Source organism: Bubalus bubalis, chromosome 1 (assembly GCF_019923935.1).
Source record: "Bubalus bubalis isolate 160015118507 breed Murrah chromosome 1, NDDB_SH_1, whole genome shotgun sequence".
Classification (NCBI taxonomy): Eukaryota; Metazoa; Chordata; class Mammalia; order Artiodactyla; family Bovidae; genus Bubalus; species Bubalus bubalis.
Window position 1 is genome coordinate 196,714,592 of NC_059157.1, and position 17,784 is coordinate 196,732,375.

The 17,784-nt window shown below is 44.6% G+C and overlaps 1 protein-coding gene across 4 annotated transcripts in view; it reads right to left on the bottom strand.

The window, feature by feature from the left end:
- COL6A5 (collagen type VI alpha 5 chain) overlaps positions 1 to 17,784 on the bottom strand; it is a 161,387-nt gene that overhangs the window by 91,014 nt on the left and 52,589 nt on the right. For all 4 annotated transcript variants that reach the window (XM_025294091.3, XM_044948525.2, XM_044948537.2 and 1 more), the window contains exons 7-17: positions 14,944 to 15,519; positions 11,766 to 12,341; positions 9,726 to 10,066; positions 9,532 to 9,613; positions 7,712 to 7,854; positions 6,783 to 6,875; positions 3,288 to 3,341; positions 1,092 to 1,163; positions 747 to 773; positions 611 to 655; positions 468 to 521 (exon numbers count right to left, since the gene is read on the bottom strand). In XM_025294091.3, the coding sequence (XP_025149876.3) occupies positions 468 to 521; positions 611 to 655; positions 747 to 773; positions 1,092 to 1,163; positions 3,288 to 3,341; positions 6,783 to 6,875; positions 7,712 to 7,854; positions 9,532 to 9,613; positions 9,726 to 10,066; positions 11,766 to 12,341; positions 14,944 to 15,519 (2,063 nt within the window). The remainder of the gene's footprint in view (positions 1 to 467; positions 522 to 610; positions 656 to 746; positions 774 to 1,091; positions 1,164 to 3,287; positions 3,342 to 6,782; positions 6,876 to 7,711; positions 7,855 to 9,531; positions 9,614 to 9,725; positions 10,067 to 11,765; positions 12,342 to 14,943; positions 15,520 to 17,784) is intronic.

Consider the following 17,784-nt stretch of genomic DNA (forward strand, 5'->3'; position numbering starts at 1 on the left):
CTTGGAACCAAAGAGGCACACATTAATGAGTGTTGAAGTGAACTGAAAATAAATAAACATGTATATATATATCATTGTGATTTGCTATATCAAGTCCACCAAAATAATTCTGTCTCTTTCTCTTGCTTTTTTTTTTTTTTTTTTGGATGCAATAAAGAATACAAGTTGCTGATGGGCAAATGGATTCACTTGCAGACTTCCAAAAAGATTCTTGTAAGCAGATTGCAATCTTGCAAAAGATTCTTGCTCACAGATTCTTGCAAGCCTTGGATCTTTCTAGCTTGGAAATTCTTGAAAATCACATAGTTACCCACTTGCCCCAAATGGGGATGCACCATCTATTCAGTGGTAACAGGCTTCACTGTACGCCAGTCAGATGTCCACTTTCTTCCTCCTAACCTCTGACACATTACAGTTAAGACTACCTCTAATGCCAAATTCTCCTTTGATGTACGAAAAAGTGTTACCTGGGAACCTGGATCACCTTTTTCTCCCTTTTTCCCAGGAATTCCATGAAAGCCCTGAAAGAAGACAAAGCAAACAAAATTCCCATGAAAGAGATACATTGATCTGATGATGATTTTGTGGCACTTGAAGAAAAATGGCTTACCTCTTCCCCATCCAGTCCATCAATCCCATCATCTCCGTGTTCTCCCTGAAAGACAAACAAGGCAGATCTCTGCCACCTAATGGGCAAATTAATCCCATTAGGAAGTCAAATTTGTCTGAGAAGTAACCACACATACCTTATATCCAGAAAATCCTCTGGTTCCCTGTAAAAGATTAAATATCTCTCATTGGCATGTCAAAGACCGAACGTGGATTCACAGCCTATTGGGGTGGGAAGGGACTGCTTCCATTAAGAGTGTCTGTGTATTCCTTTAGTTACTTTTGGTTATACAGCCACAGAAAGGTTATGGGTGGAATTTAATTAATGCTTATAATTTCTTGAAATGACTAAAGAGACTTAATCTGCAGAGGAAGAAACTAACATATAATTAGAGACAGGGAAAGTGGGAGGAGGGATGGAAGAGAGAGGGAATGGAGGAGAGACAGAAGATGCCATAGGGAACTTAAAATGAAACATTTACCTTTTCACCTGGCTGCCCTGGACATCCTGCATTCCCTTTGTTTCCTTGGGGTCCAATTTCTCCTCGAGTTCCCTAGGGAAAGGTACCCAAACAGATATCCACAGTGATTCTTTTGCCAGAAAGCTGCCAGCCATTTACTCTTCCAGAGTGAAGCCAGAACAGGGCACTCTGAGCTCCAGTTAAAGCAAAATCCCCTGCACACTGGTTCATTAAGTCTGTTTTTCCCCTGGATTCAAACATTTTCCCTTCAGTGCTTCTGTACAGATCCATGATCACACTAACATGTGACGTGAGCTCAGTTGCTTCTCTGCCCTCAACAGAAAGCACAGCCAAAGGTCTGAAGTCACATCACTTTGCAGCCACATTTCAAATGCTCCCCTGACACATGTTGGCCCTGACATCTTGCCCAGGCCCCAACCAGCCTGGAAAAATCACCATGCTCATGGCAGAGAAGCAAGTGGGTTCCAGGGGACAGGAGCTGAGCAGAAGCAGCTGATCAGAAGTGACACTGCCTCAAGCCAGTGCTCACAGGAAGGACTCCCCAGTTAAAGAACCCCCAAATTAGAACATCCACACAGGGAAGAGCACCCAAGGTCAGTGGCCTGTGCATCTCTCATTAGTCCAACTTCTCCCGGAAATATTTAAAATACAGGTAAGGGCTGGAATGGGCTTCCCTGGTGACTCAGATGGTAAAGAATCTGCCTGCAATGCAGGAGATCTGGGTTCGATCTCTGAGTTGGGAGGATCCCCTGGAGAAAGGAAAGGCTGCCTACTCCAGTATTCTTGCCTGGAGAATCCCATGGGCAGAGGAGCCTGGTGGGCCACAGTCCATGGGGTCGTAAAGAGTCAGGCACGACTCAAGCAACTTAGCATGCATGCACACACAAGGGCTAGAATAAAATGAGTCACAAGAAAAGAATAATACTGTGTTCCCTGAGAGCTGGAATCCCCAACTGTCTCTTTCCCCATTGTGTCCTGGAGGCTTGGCTCAGATCTGGGTGCACAGAAGGTGCTCGTGGTTTGCTATGTGGATAAATACTAGCAATGAACTTAGTTCTCTCCCTCCTGGTAGGTGAGGGGAGAGGCAATTTTCCTTTCACTGCTTTACTTTCTTTCTTTTTAATGAGGATTGTTTGCAGTAAAAGCAGGAGGCCTCACCCATGGCTGCAGGTTGCTGAAAGTGAACAAAAGTGGCTCAGTTGTGTCCGATTCTTTGCAACTCCATGGACTGTGGCCAGCCAGGCTCCTCTGTCCACGGGATTCTCCAGACCAGAACACTGGAGTGGGTAACCTTTCCCTTCTCCAGGGGATCTCCCCAAACCCAGTGATAGAACACAGGTCTCCCACATTGCAGGTGATAAGAGGAACCAAAACGTCCCCGCTGTTTGGACTCAGCCAGCTGCGGGCTCACAGTCCGGCAGTGGGTGACACTCTTCCCCTCACCCAAATCCTGACTGGCTCAGTCAGCTCCATAACTCCTCCACAGGTACAGGGTGGGTAAACTATAGTCTTAGAGGAATTTATAAGTTGACAGACGAGAAAACCAAGGGTCAAGAACTTAACATATCTTATTAAGGTTTCACGTCTAGCTCAGCCTTGGGCCATCCAACGCTGGAGGCTGTACTTTTATAACTTACTATGCAGACAAGGGTTCTAAGCGGGTGGAGACGCAGGCTGGATACCTCCTGAACTTTCCCATCCCAGTGGAGCTACCCAAGTGGTTTCCGTTCCTGCAAATCCATTTTTATAATTTGATTGATGAACCAAGAAACAGTTATGGTTTGGGAGTCAACAATTGAAGTTCAAAAGCCTTGTGCAGCGTAGGACCATGACACCATATGTGGGGGTGCTTTGCCCACTTCTCTTTCCACACTGGAAGCACTGGGCTGCCGGTCCACAGAAACACCCTTTCAGCTTTCACCCTATGCAGGGGCAGAGGGACAGTGCCCAGTTCCTTGCCGCCCCCCAAAAACGTGCCAGGCACAACGTAAGTGACTCTGCTCCCTTCTTTCCCCTACAAGTAGATTCAGCAAGTCCCTCGTGATGCAGACAAAGAGAAGGGGGAAAAAAGCAACCCACCCCACCCCTCAAACTACAAAAAGCATATAAACAAAACCCCACTATTCCTTGTGGAAAATAAAGCTTTTTTAATGGAAAAGGAAAGAATGTGCTGGGCAGTGAGTCACAAAAACTTACAGGCTCTCCCTCCTCTCCCCTGTGTCCTCTGCTGCCTTTCACACCTGGAGAGCCCTGCGGGGAAAGAGAAAAACCCATCTTAGTCATCCTTCATCAACTCAGACCTGTTACATTAGGCATTTCAAGCAAGTCCCTCCCTCCAACCTAGCTGTGGTTTTGCAGGCGTGGCTGTGAGTTTGGGGAGAGCTGGACAAGTGCTTGGGGCTAGCCTTGGTCCTGGCTCTCGGCTCTGAAGCTCTCTGCAGAGGCAGCCCTCCCGATGCCTCCAGAAGGCTGGGTTTGGAGCCTCCAAGTCCTTCAGGGCCAGGTCTGTGCCTGGGGGGTTGCATGGAGGATAGCAGTGTCCGCCACGACCCCTTCAGCAGGCAAACTGAGAACATTTCCAAAGACATCACTTTAATTACTTCCTCTTTTTTTTTTTTTTTTTTTTTTTTTGAGGACAAGAAGGAGCCTTCTCCCTATCAGCTCTATCTGCTGTAATCTGCTATCTTCTCTCCCTCTCTTGTTTCATTGTCTCCTGGTTTATTTTTGGCAAGGATCTCACTTGAGGTCTGCTTTCCTCACCCTCTAACACAGATCCCCACTGTCTGCTCAGTACACTGGGAGGCTGCACTCTTGGAATAGAATTCTAGTCTCCAGCAACATAATAAGAGAGGAAAGTGTGCTAAACAAAACATCGTAACTCAGTAAAAAGTCCAGGGGAGGGATAAATTAGGAGTTTGGGATTAATGTATACACACTTCTATGAATAAAATAGGTAAAAAATAAGGTCCTACTGGATAACACTGGGAACTCTACTCAATATTTTGTAATAATCTATAATGCGAAAGAGTTATCGAAAAACAATACACATACACGTGTATGAATCACCATGCTGTATGCGTGAAATGAACACATCATTGCAAAACAACTGTATTTCCATAAAAATATACTCAGTTCAGTTCAGTTCAGTTGCTCAGTCGTGTCCAACTCTTTGCAACCCTATGAATCGCAGCACGCCAGGCCCCCCTGTCCATCACCAGCTCCCGGAGTTCACTCAAATTCATGTCCATCAAGTTGGTGATGCCATCCAACCATCTCATCCTCTGTCGTCCCCTTCTCCTCCTGCCCCCAATCCCTCCCAGCATCAGAGTCTTTTGCAATGAGTCAACTCTTCGCATGAGGTGGCCAAAGTACTGGAGTTTCAGCTTTAGCATCATTCCTTCCAAAGAACACCCAGGACTGATCTCCTTTAGAACGGACTGGTTGGATCTCCTTGCAGTCTAGGGGACTCTCAAGAGTCTTCTCCAACACCACAGTTCAAAAGCATCAATTCTTCGGTGCCTAGCTTTCTTCACAGTCCAACTCTCACATCCATACATGACTACTGGAAAAACCATAGTCTTGACTAGACAGACCTTTGTTGGCAAAGTAATGTTTCTGCTTTTGAATATGCTATCTAGGTTGGTCATAACTTTCCTTCCAAGGAGTAAGCGTCTTTTAATTTCATGGCTACAATCACCATCTGCAGTGATTTTGGAGCCCCCAAAAATAAAGTCTGACACTATTTCCACTGTTTCCCCATCTATTTCCCATGAAGTGATGGGACCGGATGCCATGATCTTCGTTTTCTGAATGTTGAGCTTTAAGCCAACTTTTTCCACTCTCCTCTTTCACTTTCATCAAGAAGTCAGTAAAAAGGCTGAGATCAATTATCTTTTCACAAGGATGGACAGTGTGACTCCTGAGCAAGAATCATTTTTAAGCCCTTCAAATAAACCAGACTCCTTTTCATTGTGAGATCTAAAATGCATTTGAAAAAGTGCATAAAAGTAAATAGACTATAAAGGTACAACTTAATTGTTATGAAGTGAATATCAGTGTACCCACTGCCCAGGCCAAGAAATAGGACATGGCTGATATCCACACTTAGCAGCTACCCCAATCACAAAGCAGTCCCCACCCCTTCCCTGGGAACAGATGCTTGCTTTTATGATGATATTTCCAAGTCTTTGAAAAATACTTCACTACTTAATTATTCATCCCTAGATAGAATAACTATAGGTTAGTTTTGCCTGTTTTCAAACTTTTTATAAATCTATCATACCATATGCACTGTTCTGTGTTTTGCCTTTTTTTTTTGGCCATTATTGTGTTTATAAAATTTATACCTGTTGTCATGTGTAGTTGTAGTTCATTCATTTTCATTCCCTTAGAGCATTTCACTGAATTAAAATACCATTATATATATATGATATATTTATATATCATATATTTATTTATGCTATTGCTGTGTAATTTGTTTTTTAAGGGCAAGGCTTGCAAGGCTACGCTCTTTTTATAGTTCAGTCATGACCCAGTGTTGATGAAGCAGAACTTTCCCCACCATTTCTAACACCTCTTGCCACCTTTAAAACTGTTTAAAGTCTAAATTGCAAAGCCAAGGAGCAATACTCTAAAGTCTAAATTGCAAAGCCAAGGAGCAATACCCCAAAGTCTACAAAAGAAAAAAAAGGAGTCATTCTTAATAGTAGAATCAAAAGCGCGTCTTCTGAACCCTCCTACACTGTCGGTAGGAATGGAAATTTGTGCAGCCACGATAGAAACAGTATGGACGTTCCTCAAAGAACTAAACATAGAGTTGTCATACAATTCCATGATCCCACTCTTGGGCAAATATCTGGGAAAAAAAAACTCTAATTTGAAAAGACGCACGCTCCAATGTTAATAGCAGCACTGTTTACAATAGCCAAGATATGGAAGCAACCCAAATGTCCGTCAACAGAGAAGTGGGTAAAGAAGACGTGGTATATTTATACAATGGAATATACTCAACCATGAAAAGAATGAAATGATGCCAATTGCAACCACATGGGTAGACCTAGAGATCATCATATGAAGTGAAGTAAGCCAGAAAGGGAAAGACAAGTGTCTTATGATATCATGTATATGTGGAATTTAAGAAATTATACAAATGAATGCATTTACAGAACAGAAATAGACTCGCAGACATAGGAAACAAACCTATGGCTACCAAAGGGGATGGAGGGGAGGAATCAGCTAGGAGTTTAGATTAGCAGATACACACTACTATATATAAAATAGATAAACAAGTTCCTACTGTAGAGCACAGGGAACTATATTGAATATCCTATAATAAACCATAGTGGTTTATTATAGGCTTATGGAAAAAGAATGTGTGTGTGTGTATATATATATGTATAACTGAATGTATATCTATCTCTCTCTACATATATACATGTGTGTATAATTGAATCACTTAGCTGTATAGTAGAAATTAACACAACATTGCAAATCAACTATACTTCAATAAAATAATTTTTTTTTAAATGTGAACCTTTCTGATCTGGCTCCTACCCCAAAGAAGTCACACGAATGGCCCAAAGTAATTACCTCAGCATCAAGTGAAGGCTGCAAACCCAGCCACTCAGTCTCAGTTCCATCTATACCAAATCAAAGCCCATTAGGTACAACAGTGTCACTACTGAATGGTACCTGGGAGCCTTGTGGCCCTCGGATCCCCTGAGGTCCTGGAATCCCTGGGCATTTGCAAAACTGACAGCAACACGTCCTCTCTGCAATGTTCCCCTGGGAAAAAGAAACACTGAGTGAGAAGCCACGGTGTGGAAATTCATCACATAAGAACTGAACTGACGCAAATCATAATTCATCACCTACAGCCCGTCCTCTCTCATTGGGTGAGGGACTGCAAAGAATAAGAGGGTTTTTTTTGTGTTTTTTTTTTTTAACCTTGAAGAGAAAGCATCAGATTAGCAATTGTACCGGCAACATACCTTCTCCTAGGAAATGACCTCTATTTATAGAAGGGGCACTCACCACACAGATGACCACTGGTCATCTTGTTTCTTGGGATTTCTACAGCATAAACTGCTGGGGTTTTTTTTTTTATTTGATTAGGGGTTGGTTGTGTTTTTAGTTGGGTTTTTAGTTCCCTCAGCTTTCATTTGGTGAGATGACAAAGGATGAAAGGTCATGGGGAAACAAAAACCAATGCTCTGGGCTGTCACACTTTTTCATATGCTAAAGACCATGTACTGAATTTAGGGCAAACAAGGGAATCTTTGAGAATACTCATCAAGATTCCAGTCTTGTTCCCAGGGCATTTTTTAAAAAGATTTATCTATTTATTTTTGACTGCACTAGGTCTTCATTGTCGAGGGCTTTCCTAGTTGCAGCAAGCAGGGACTACGCTGCAGTGTGTGGGCTTCTCTTGCTGTGGAGCACAGGCTCTGGGCACTCAGGCTTCAGCAGTTGTGGCACATGGGCTTAGTTGCCCTGAGGCGTGTGGAATATTCTTGGAACCCACGTCTCCTGCACTGGCGGGCGGATTCTTAACCACTGGACCACAGGGAAGACCTCCCAGGGCATTTCGAATAACGTGGGGTTTTTGTTCAGCAACTCACCAGATACTGTGATAGCATACTGCTCAGTTCCTTCATTCCAATGGTCAGGTGAGTCCTGTAGTCAAACCCTTTTCCAAATTCGAAGCTGGAAAACTCATCGTGAGCGGTTTCATTTAAGGACACTACCAGCAAAGCATCAAGTCCTGGGCAGCAAAAAAGTGGTGATAAAACCCAAGGAATCACACTCCCGAAAGAAGGAAAGCCCATCTTATTTCCTTCCAGTGAACATGATTCAAAGAATCAGAGAGAGGGGGAAATAAGAGAAAGACGTGCTCTTGACATTGAAGAACCCAACAGCGGCATTGCCTGCATCTTTTGTACACACGTGAGGCACTGGTTCCTGACTTCAGTACGAAATCTAAGAAATCTTACACAAAAAGACTAGCAGAAACCTGTTTAATACCTCAGCACCAGTCCTAATGAAGTTCTTGGGCATTTGAAAGCAATTTTTAAGAAAGGTAGTTAGTAACATACTTTTTCTCACCACTTTGAAAATTGAAGTATTGTGTAGAAAATTTACACTGTTGTGTTAGTTTGAGAGGCACAGCAAAGTTATTCAGTTATATATATATATACACATAGGTTATTCTAAGATGCTTAATATATGTCAGTATCTGTGCTCTACAGTAGGTCCCTGCTGTTCATCTGTCTTATACATAGTTGCTCATATGTTAATCTCAAACTCCTAATTTATCTCCCCCACCACTATCCCCTTTGATAACCATATGCTTGTCTTCTATGTCTGTGAGTCTATATCTGTTTCGTAAATATTTGTCTTTCTCTCTGACCTACTTCACTTGGGCTTCCCTCATGGCTCAGCTGGTAAAGAATCTGCCTGCAATATGGGAGACATCGGTTCGATCCCTGGGTTGAGAAGATACCCTGGGGAAGGGAAAGGCTACCCCCCTCCAGTATTCTGGCCTGGAGAATTGCATGGATGGAGGCAAGGGTAATTAATGCAGGGGGATACAGAAGCCCAGCACCCCTGCCTGAAGTGTACAGCCTGCGCTCCAGAGTCCCTCGGGAATCAGACCAAGGCGAGGACTTCATGGAAACACACCCTCGTCCACAACCTCCACGTCTCTTCGCTGCTTCTCTCTCTACCTCAGTCAGCCACGCACACACAGGTTCCTCTCCCAGATTCAGCTTCTAGGGACCCTAAGACACTTCCTATTGTGTCTGATTTTCCATGGGAAAGACTGCATCATGGATTTTGAAAAGCACTCCTCACTGCTCCTCCCCTGTCCATGTCATAGTTTCAGATGAGCTGGGAGCAGAAATGGAGCATCACAGACAGAGACAGCAAGCGTCTTAGGTTCCCTAGAAGCCGCATCTGGGAGAGGAATCTGTGTGTGCGTGGCTTTCCGAGGTAGAGAGAGAAGCAGCAAAGAGAAGTGGAGGTTGTGGACAAGGATGTCTCCATGAAGTCCTCGCCTTGGTCTGATTCCCGAGGGACTCTGGAGCACAGGCTGTACACTTCAGGCAAGGGTGCTGGGCTTCTATAGCCCTCTGTATTAATTACCCTTGCCTCCATCCATCAGGTGGAATATGTTATAACCCCAACCTCCTCTCCAAGAATCAGGTCACTGGTAGGGTCAGTCACAGGCACCGGGCTATAGAAGGTCACAGGAATAAGCACTTGATTGTGGCATTTGCAGCATCTGGGGGATGCGTGTGTGGTCAAGAGGGGCTGGGCAGGGCACCAGTGGCATTTGCTTCAAGGGGCCGGGCAAACCCCAAGTTCCAGACCACCCACGTAGGTAGAGACTTGTTCAGCACATCCCCTGCTTCATCATTTACATTTTCAATTTCAAGTTTACCTGCTTCCCTGAGCCTGTCCGATTGATCTTCAAGCATCATTTTGCTTTCACGCCCAAGACCATCTGAAAAGATGAGCAACACCTGGAGAAAGAGGAGAGCGTAGAATGGGATGACTTGAGAACAAAGCATATAAGTGGGAGGGAGAAACTAACGAACAGACATGGAGATGGGAGCTAGAAAGTGACTTGGTTACCTGTCCTTGGGATGTAGACACATTCTCAAACGTGTCCCACATGGACTGCAGGAACTGCGCGTTCAGGTGAGTCGGCCCGTTGACGGTGACTTGCAGGAGGCTGTCAAATATTGTTTGCTGGTAGATTTGGAACTTGGCAGGGACGTCCTGGTCACTGTTCACCTTGAAGGCCACGCTCACCTGCATCTCTGCACCTGCCCCGCAGCTGACACCCCTCATGGAGGTGATGTCCTCTAAGATGCTTGGGAGGTATGACTGCAGCTGGGGGTGGCCGTGGAACAATGGCTGACCCGGCAGGTGAGTGGAAATGTCGAAGCCAACCACCATGTCCATAAAGCAGTCTGGAGATCAAGGAAAACAAGGCCACATTAATGACCAGCCAGGAGTAAGGAAGGGCAGAAGGTTCTGAAAAGGCAGAGCATCACGGTCTAGGGCTGGAGGGTCTCTAGGACCCAAAACTGTCTCATAAGGAGGATACTAGCTGCTGGGTCAGCATGCAATACAGGTGTTTCTTCTGTCCCCTTTCAAATGTTACACATTTCAGTGGCTATTTGAAGTCTAATCCTGGTTTATTCTCAGGCTGGCCTCATGTGTGTGTGTGTGTGCATGCATGCATATTTTCTTCATTTAATGAGGACATATTATGATGAATATAATTATAAAATATAAAATATTTGGATCTTTCTTAGAGTTTACTTAGTCCAGAGGCCATCAACTCAGTCAGCAACAAAGGACAGGAGGGTCATGTTATCAAGTCAAGCGGGCAGTGGGTGAGAAAGTGAATGCAGAACAATGACCCATCTGTTCACCATTCACTTCCAACTGAGAGTCGCCATGTGGGAAAGGGGGCCCAGTCCAGTCACATTGTCTGATTTTTTCAAAGAGAAGCCTGAAATCTACATTTTAATGTGAAACCTCGAGTCTGTAAATACTATCAACTAATTTCACGAGATCACAACACCAAATAGGACAAACTCAATTCAGCAGCGAGTGGCTACTTGGTCACCCATGACCCTGTCCAGTTGCTCGTCTTACACACAAGGAGATGGTGAGGCAGGGAAGCTGCTGCTGCTGAACCAGAGCCGGAACCCTGGCTTTCTGATTCCAGTCCCGGACTCCTCTACCATTGTCATCTGCCCCCAGTGAGCACCCCACCAGACAGCTTCGAAAAACCAATATGGTTTGTAAAAGAACTTCCATCATAGTAAGTCTAGAAACAGAAGGCCTGTGGGGAATTTCTGCTGTTGCACAAATTCCATAAAATATTATCCTTCACTGATGCTCTGTCCTCCCAACTCCCAGTCCCAAGTGTACAGAACCTGAGTCCTGCACACAGCTCTCAGTTGGAGCTGAAGAATGACATCCCCATCAGATGGACCACAGCTCTGCATTTATTTTCTTCAGTCCCAGCCCACGTCACTCACTTCCATGACACACCTGGCCTTTGCAGCCATCAGCCCCGGTGACCTTTGGAAATTAAATAATCCCCAAGGCCAATTCAAATCTTTACTATGTTATGATTATATGAATGCCATCATTGAAAGAAGAAAATATACCAGACATGTGCTGATACAGTTGACACAGACAGACACATACACAGACATGCACACACACGTACACATACTGAGTCCCTTACAAGATGGTTCATCAAAGTTAAAATAGGAAAAAGTAAAATCAGCAAATGTTTATTTTGCTTACTTCCTGTGGGATGCAGGGAATAGCTCTGGGACTTCCGGAATCAGAGAGGATAGAAATATAAGGCTGAGTTCCAAGTGTTAAGAAGAATATAATCCCTGGATTGTAGTGGAGGAGAGGGCTGACCCAGGCACACAACCCAGGGCATCCTCTGGCCTCTGAACCCTTTCCCCTGCCTCTGAGGAAGGCTGACCAATCCCAAACTTTTGGAAACAGAGGAGACGCCTATTCTCATTGCATATTATTCTAAACCACATCCTGTTAGATTCACCCAAAGACACCCTGGGAAATGGACAACCAGGAAGCTGCAATCAAACAAAAGCAAAGGAGCAAAGGAGCACTTACTGGTTTTCCCGCAACTCTTGCAGATTTCACGGACCATTCTTTTTTGCACAGCCACATTCTTTAATTTATCAAAGTCTTGGAAAGTGATGATTTTTTCAGAACTGCCCGTTATCGGCAGGAGCTGTTCCTTATAAACATCTCCTATGCCCAGAGCCAGAATACAAATGCCAGCTTCTCTCAGGGCCTCCACTGCCTTTGACACATCATAGCGGGGACCCCCAGATGTGATGACCACCAAAGTCTGAGGGACACCAGCGTTCCTTCTGCCACCAGCGGATGGCTCAAACATAATGCCCACTTTTCTCAGGGCCAAGTCTATTCGCGGAAGGCCCTTGCTCTTGGTGATAGCTTGAATCCGAGACTTCCATTCGGTTTTAGTCAGAGAGTTCTGTAACTCGATAATTTCTTGGTAGCGGCTCCCAAATTGGGCCATCCCAATTTTCATCCTCTCAGATGGCATGTCAAAATTATCAATTAAGTCTGACAAGAAAGTTGTCACGGTCACAAAGTCTGAATCAGATACCATGTCAGAACCATCACAAAAGAAAATCACATCAGCTTCTTGAATGTCACAGGCTGCAAATGAAAAAAAAAAATCACTGATTGTCCTCAACAATCATTCTAAATGTTCCCTTCGCTCAAATAGTTAATTGCTTCTACTAAATTCTCACAGTCTTGGCAAATTGAGACAAGATAACAGATGAGAGATCACAATTGGCCCTCAAAAAGAAGAGAAAGTAGTGGTGAGGAAAAGGTTAATAGGCTTTGTTTCAAATTTAATAATTTACATGATACATCTGAAAGGACACTGAAAGCTACTCTGAGAAAGGAAGGAAGAAGTTTGACTAGATTGACTATAGTCATTGAAAGGTCATTGCAAAGGCCTGAAATCCATTCAACACTCCCACACCGGAACATCCACCCAAGCTGAGTGCCACTGTACTCGAGTGCCATTAGTAATTCTGTTATTATTAATGCCACCACTTTACATTGTGCTGAAAATTATCATTTTAAGAATGTGTTTAGCATACTACAATGGTTAACATTCATGACCACCTTATGAGGAATCACTCTGATCTCAGGTAGGGAAAAGGAACCCACTGGTTAAGGTGCCTCAGAATACACAATCACTCTGCAGTGGAGCTGGTATCTGGATCCCTTTTATCCTTAAATCCAGCACTTGTTTCTACTACAAATTGCTTTAATAATATCATAGCCCAAATATTGAAATTCCATGGACAAGTGCTAGTCAACATTGGTTACAGGGGTCGTCTTTCTGAAGTCCCATGTGACATGACCCAAAACTAGGAACGATCTTTTACGCTCAGTTTCCATCAAATGCAAAGGCTGGGATGGAGCTGTATTAAAGTGCTCAGTGAAGGTAACTGGGATGACAGGGCGTGCATCATGGACTTCTTTTGCCTCTTCTGCTTCCCCCTCTTTCCTTCAGAGCTGTGCCCCCCTAATAAACATCTTGCATCCAAAAGTTAGACTATTATCTCAACATCTATCTCAAAACTCCATCTTGACACCTACCTCCAAAAGTAGGTGTGGGAGATGAGAAGAAAGCAGTCCACAAGGAAAAGACTCTAGTCTTACTAATAGTCCTACATTTGGTGGGGATCCAGGGATAAATAAGAGTCCCAGCCTGCCCAATGAACTCAGTCTTGTTACAAGGACAAATAAGGAAGCAGCAAGCATGTGTTAGATGCAACCATCTGGAGAAATAGAAGGTGCAGGAGTCAGGGGACACAGCAGAGACACCGACATGTGCTGGGTCAGAAATTGGCAAACAAAATCTGAAAGGTGACAAGCAAGCTAGATGCAGCCAGGGGAAGCCGTGGGCTGGAGTGTTTGTGCTGGGTAAGTGATGCACGCGAAGATGAAGGGACTTCAGGATGACTAGAGAGGCTGGGAAGCAGGGGGCAAATTGAGGTTGGAGATGTCAGCAGGACCTACTTGGAACTCAGGAGTTTAGAAACGGTAACCTGCGGTAACCTGCAGTGACATAGCCCAGTTTGTATCAGAAAGATGCCTTGGGGACAGTCATGTTTTCTTAAAGAGGATACCCACATTCTGTATCTGAAACCAAGAATCTGAATATATTGCTTACTTAAGTAAAGTAGGGTTGTAGAGAGCAGACGTAGTTTTACTCAGCCCAGCAAATGCTGGTCTGACACAAGATCTGGGGGGAGGTTTTGTTTGGGGTTGGATGATTTCACAGAGAAGGGAGTGGGTTAATGTTAGTGGACAAACCACGATTTGTATTGGAAACAAAAGTAGGTTTCAAGCTAGTAGAGAGGAAGGAAGGGAGGTGGAAAGGAAAAAAGAAGGAAGTTGGAAAAAGGGAGGGAAAAAGAAAGAAGAAAGGAAGCTAGCTGGTTGGTTGATGTGTTTGCCATGTGGGGAGGACCAGGCCAGTACCTGGGAAGGATTCCAGGCTTCCAAGGAGGCACAGTGACCCTCCCAGAGGGTGGGTTGATCTCTGCTGCTTTTAGGTCAGGTGGCAAATCTCACCCCTTGCTCACTCAGACATGATGCCTCCAGCTTGCCCTACTCCAGGGGTATCTCCTGGTTCAGCTCTGACCCCTTCCTTCCTGGTTCCTAGAAACTGGTCTCTGTTATTCCATTCAATCCCACTCCTGGCCTTGATTCAGAAAAGCTCACAGCCCTGGTTGAACTTCCAGGGTGCTGGAATCCCTGCAGTGATTCCCTGTAGGAATCACTTCCTACAGGGTGCTGACAATCCCATTTAGAGGGTCCTGGAACCTTGAAAACAAAAGCCTATCTGTTCAAAGCATGAAACTTTCCACTTGAGTTTGGCCTGAACCTGATACAGAGTAGTTGCACTGGGACCATCAAGCAAATGCACAGCACAGGCAACCATGAAATGGGGACAGCTGAATAGGGCCCTAGGAAGAGCGAAGGAAAGGGAAAGGAGAGGCCTGACAGCAAGGAACACTTCTGCAAACTTCTCGTATAATGTCTTCAGTACAGCAGCGAAGGACCTTTAGATCTTGCTGAATCAAGAATGCATTTCTCTCAGAGATGAGAAAACTGGTAGCCTGAGTAGAGGAACGTTCAGCCCATACCATCTGGATGATGGGAAGCCAAGCGTAATCACTTATTTTTTTGCGTAAACTTGTATTGCTACACCAACTTTAAAAGCACAACTCACCCTCTTGCGAGTTGTTACACATACTGTCTTGCACAGGCAGGTAAATATCTTTCAGTTTGTCGAAACCACTGACGTGGATTGTGTAGTTTTTATCCCCCGCCATGGTCTCCAGTTCCATTTGGTCAGCCGCACCTACACCCACTGCGTAAACGATGACGCCTTTGGTTCTTAATTTTGAGGCCGCCTCACCGAGCTTATTTCTGTCGTGAGATACCCCATCTGTGATAATGATCAGCATCTGCCTCACGTTTTGTTTGATACGGCTGCCGTGTTCCTCTGTGAACATGTCGTTCGCGCGCTCCAGAGCCTTGGCGGTGTAGGTCCTTCCCGCCGTATCCCTGCGCCTCCTCAGATGCTCGATGATGGCTGGTTTACTTGAGTACTTGTTGAGGTAGAAAAGAACCTCAGGGTCATCTGAGTATCTGAGCGCTCCAAACCGAACGCGGTCCAGGCCCACGTCTGATTTCTTCACCAAGTGGATGGTGAGGTTGATCATGTTTTCTTGGTCCTCGGGGTTGATGCTGCCTGAGTGGTCCAGCACGAACACGACATCTAACTGCTGAATCCGTTTACAATCTGAAAGCAGAAGAGAACAGGCGTGACAGACTTTTGCAGTGCATTCTGCACAGATTCCTAGAAGGGAAACCAGTTATGTGTGCCTTGTACCTCTCACGTGCCAGACACCTCACTGCTCTTAGGGATGGCTGATGCCATTTTAAAGAGAAAAGAAACTTCAGGCTCAGAGATATTTAACTTGCCCACATCACGATTCTAAGGACACTGGCACTCCTATCTATGATGATCAGATAGGAGTGCTCCTAACTCCATGATCAGATCAGCACTTCCCACACCTCCCTACTCTGTTCTGCTAAACCTCTTCAGGTCCTTTACAACAACGTTTGCTAAGCAGGCTTTCACCTGGAAGGGAATGTCAGGAGATGAGTCAGTGTGGTACAGTGGTGAGCCATGACTGATTCTTGCCAGACTGGCCTGCATTTTTGAAGGGCTCGGGGGCTCAGTGTACAACCTTGGAGTTTCTGTCTCGCCCCTTCAGGCTCCAGCTGTCGCCTCAGCTTCCAGTAGATAAATTTTCCTCTGTGCTCCATGTCTCTTCACATTTATTTGTGGCCCTTCCTCTGACCTTCCCAAGCTGGAGCCCAGAAAATCCCACACAGGGGAAGAGCTAAGGTGCTTGTCACCACACCCTAGCCCCAAGCCCTCCTCCTCCTTAGAAGCCAAGCACCCACTCTGGATGGACCCCCAAAGTATGAGCTTATTTCCACTCTTTTCCTCCCCTTAAGCATGTGCATAGCTTAAGCACATGCTTCCCAATGGTTCACCCTCTACCTGCCAACCTTACCTCCAATCCTTATTTCTGGCAGTGAGATCTCCAAGTTTTCAAGGATCATCCATTGCAGATGAGCCCAGGCCATGTAGGAAGAATGACTCGCCATGATTTGGCAATGAGTCATATGAGTCATAACTCAATACATATTTATGAGTTGACTTGATACACATTTATAAATTTACCTGATAAATTTATAAACTGAATGTACAAGTCAGCTAAAATTCTACCTTATGCTATAGACAGGGCCTCTACAAATATGACATTTCTCAATGAAGAAAGGCCAGGAAGAACCCTTTGGATTTCAAAGGTGGGGCTGTGGCCTTACTGTGAGCCCTTCTTAGAATATCTCCACAATCCCAGGAGTTTGGGAATTACTGCCATACATGGAGGAAGAAGAAAAATTCCAGTTAAGCCTTTCCAAGAGAAATCTTAGGGCCATTGCCTAAAGCTCAGTTTATACTAAGACATCTTACTTGTTAACCTTCTGAAATTTTCACACACAAAATCCTGAACAACAAAGTCCAAAGGAGGTTTCTATTGCCATAGGAACAACATGCAACAAACTGACTAATGTTTTGGTTTCTTCTGTTAGTTGCAGCCAAAACACAGATAACAACAGCACATGATAGGTTTAAAAGTACTGGTGGTGTTAGCCTTACATGTGAATTTATAGCAAGTTCTGACACAAGTCATTAAAATTGATGGGCTCAAACCTAAGGTTGCTTAATCCAATTTGAAAAGCACTATAGTTTGTCAGATAAAAGTGATGACTCCAAGCGATCACTTTAAGGAAAGTAACAAATTAAAATTTTCCAAAAGGATAGGTATATGAACAGGCAAATGGAAAATACTTAGCTGAGAGAGGGTAAGAAGACTAATGTAAGGAATAAAAATATACACTGTATCTTTAAAATACAAAGAAGGTGCAGAGTTGTGCTTTGGATACTGGACCTAATTTAACTGAGAGGAAGATGGCTGTATATTTCTAATTACACATTCTTACGTGTACATACTTAACAGTGGTTATAGACAGCCAGTAGAAGGCAATGGCACCCCACTCCAGTACTCTTGTCTGGAAAATCCCATGGACAGAGGAGCCTGGTGGGCTGCAGTCCTTGGGGTCGCTAAGAGTCAGACACGACTGAGTGACTTCACTTTCACTTTTCATTTTCATGCATTGGAGAAGGAAATGGCAACCCACTCCAGTACTCTTGCCTGGAGAATCCCAGGGATGGAGGAGTCTGTTGGGCTGCCATCTATGGGGTCTCACAGAGTCGGACACGACTGAAGCAACTTAGCAGCAGCAGCATAGGTAGCCAAGAAACGATGTGGGAGAATCATTTGGGATTAAAAATTGACTGGAAAATCTAGGTGTACAGGTATTAAAAAGCTGGAAATTTAATGTAAAATTCTGAGACCTCCTTGGTATATGTGGCTTCCTGGTGGCTCAGCAGTAAAGAACCTGCCTGTAATGCAGGAGAAGTGGCAAGAGC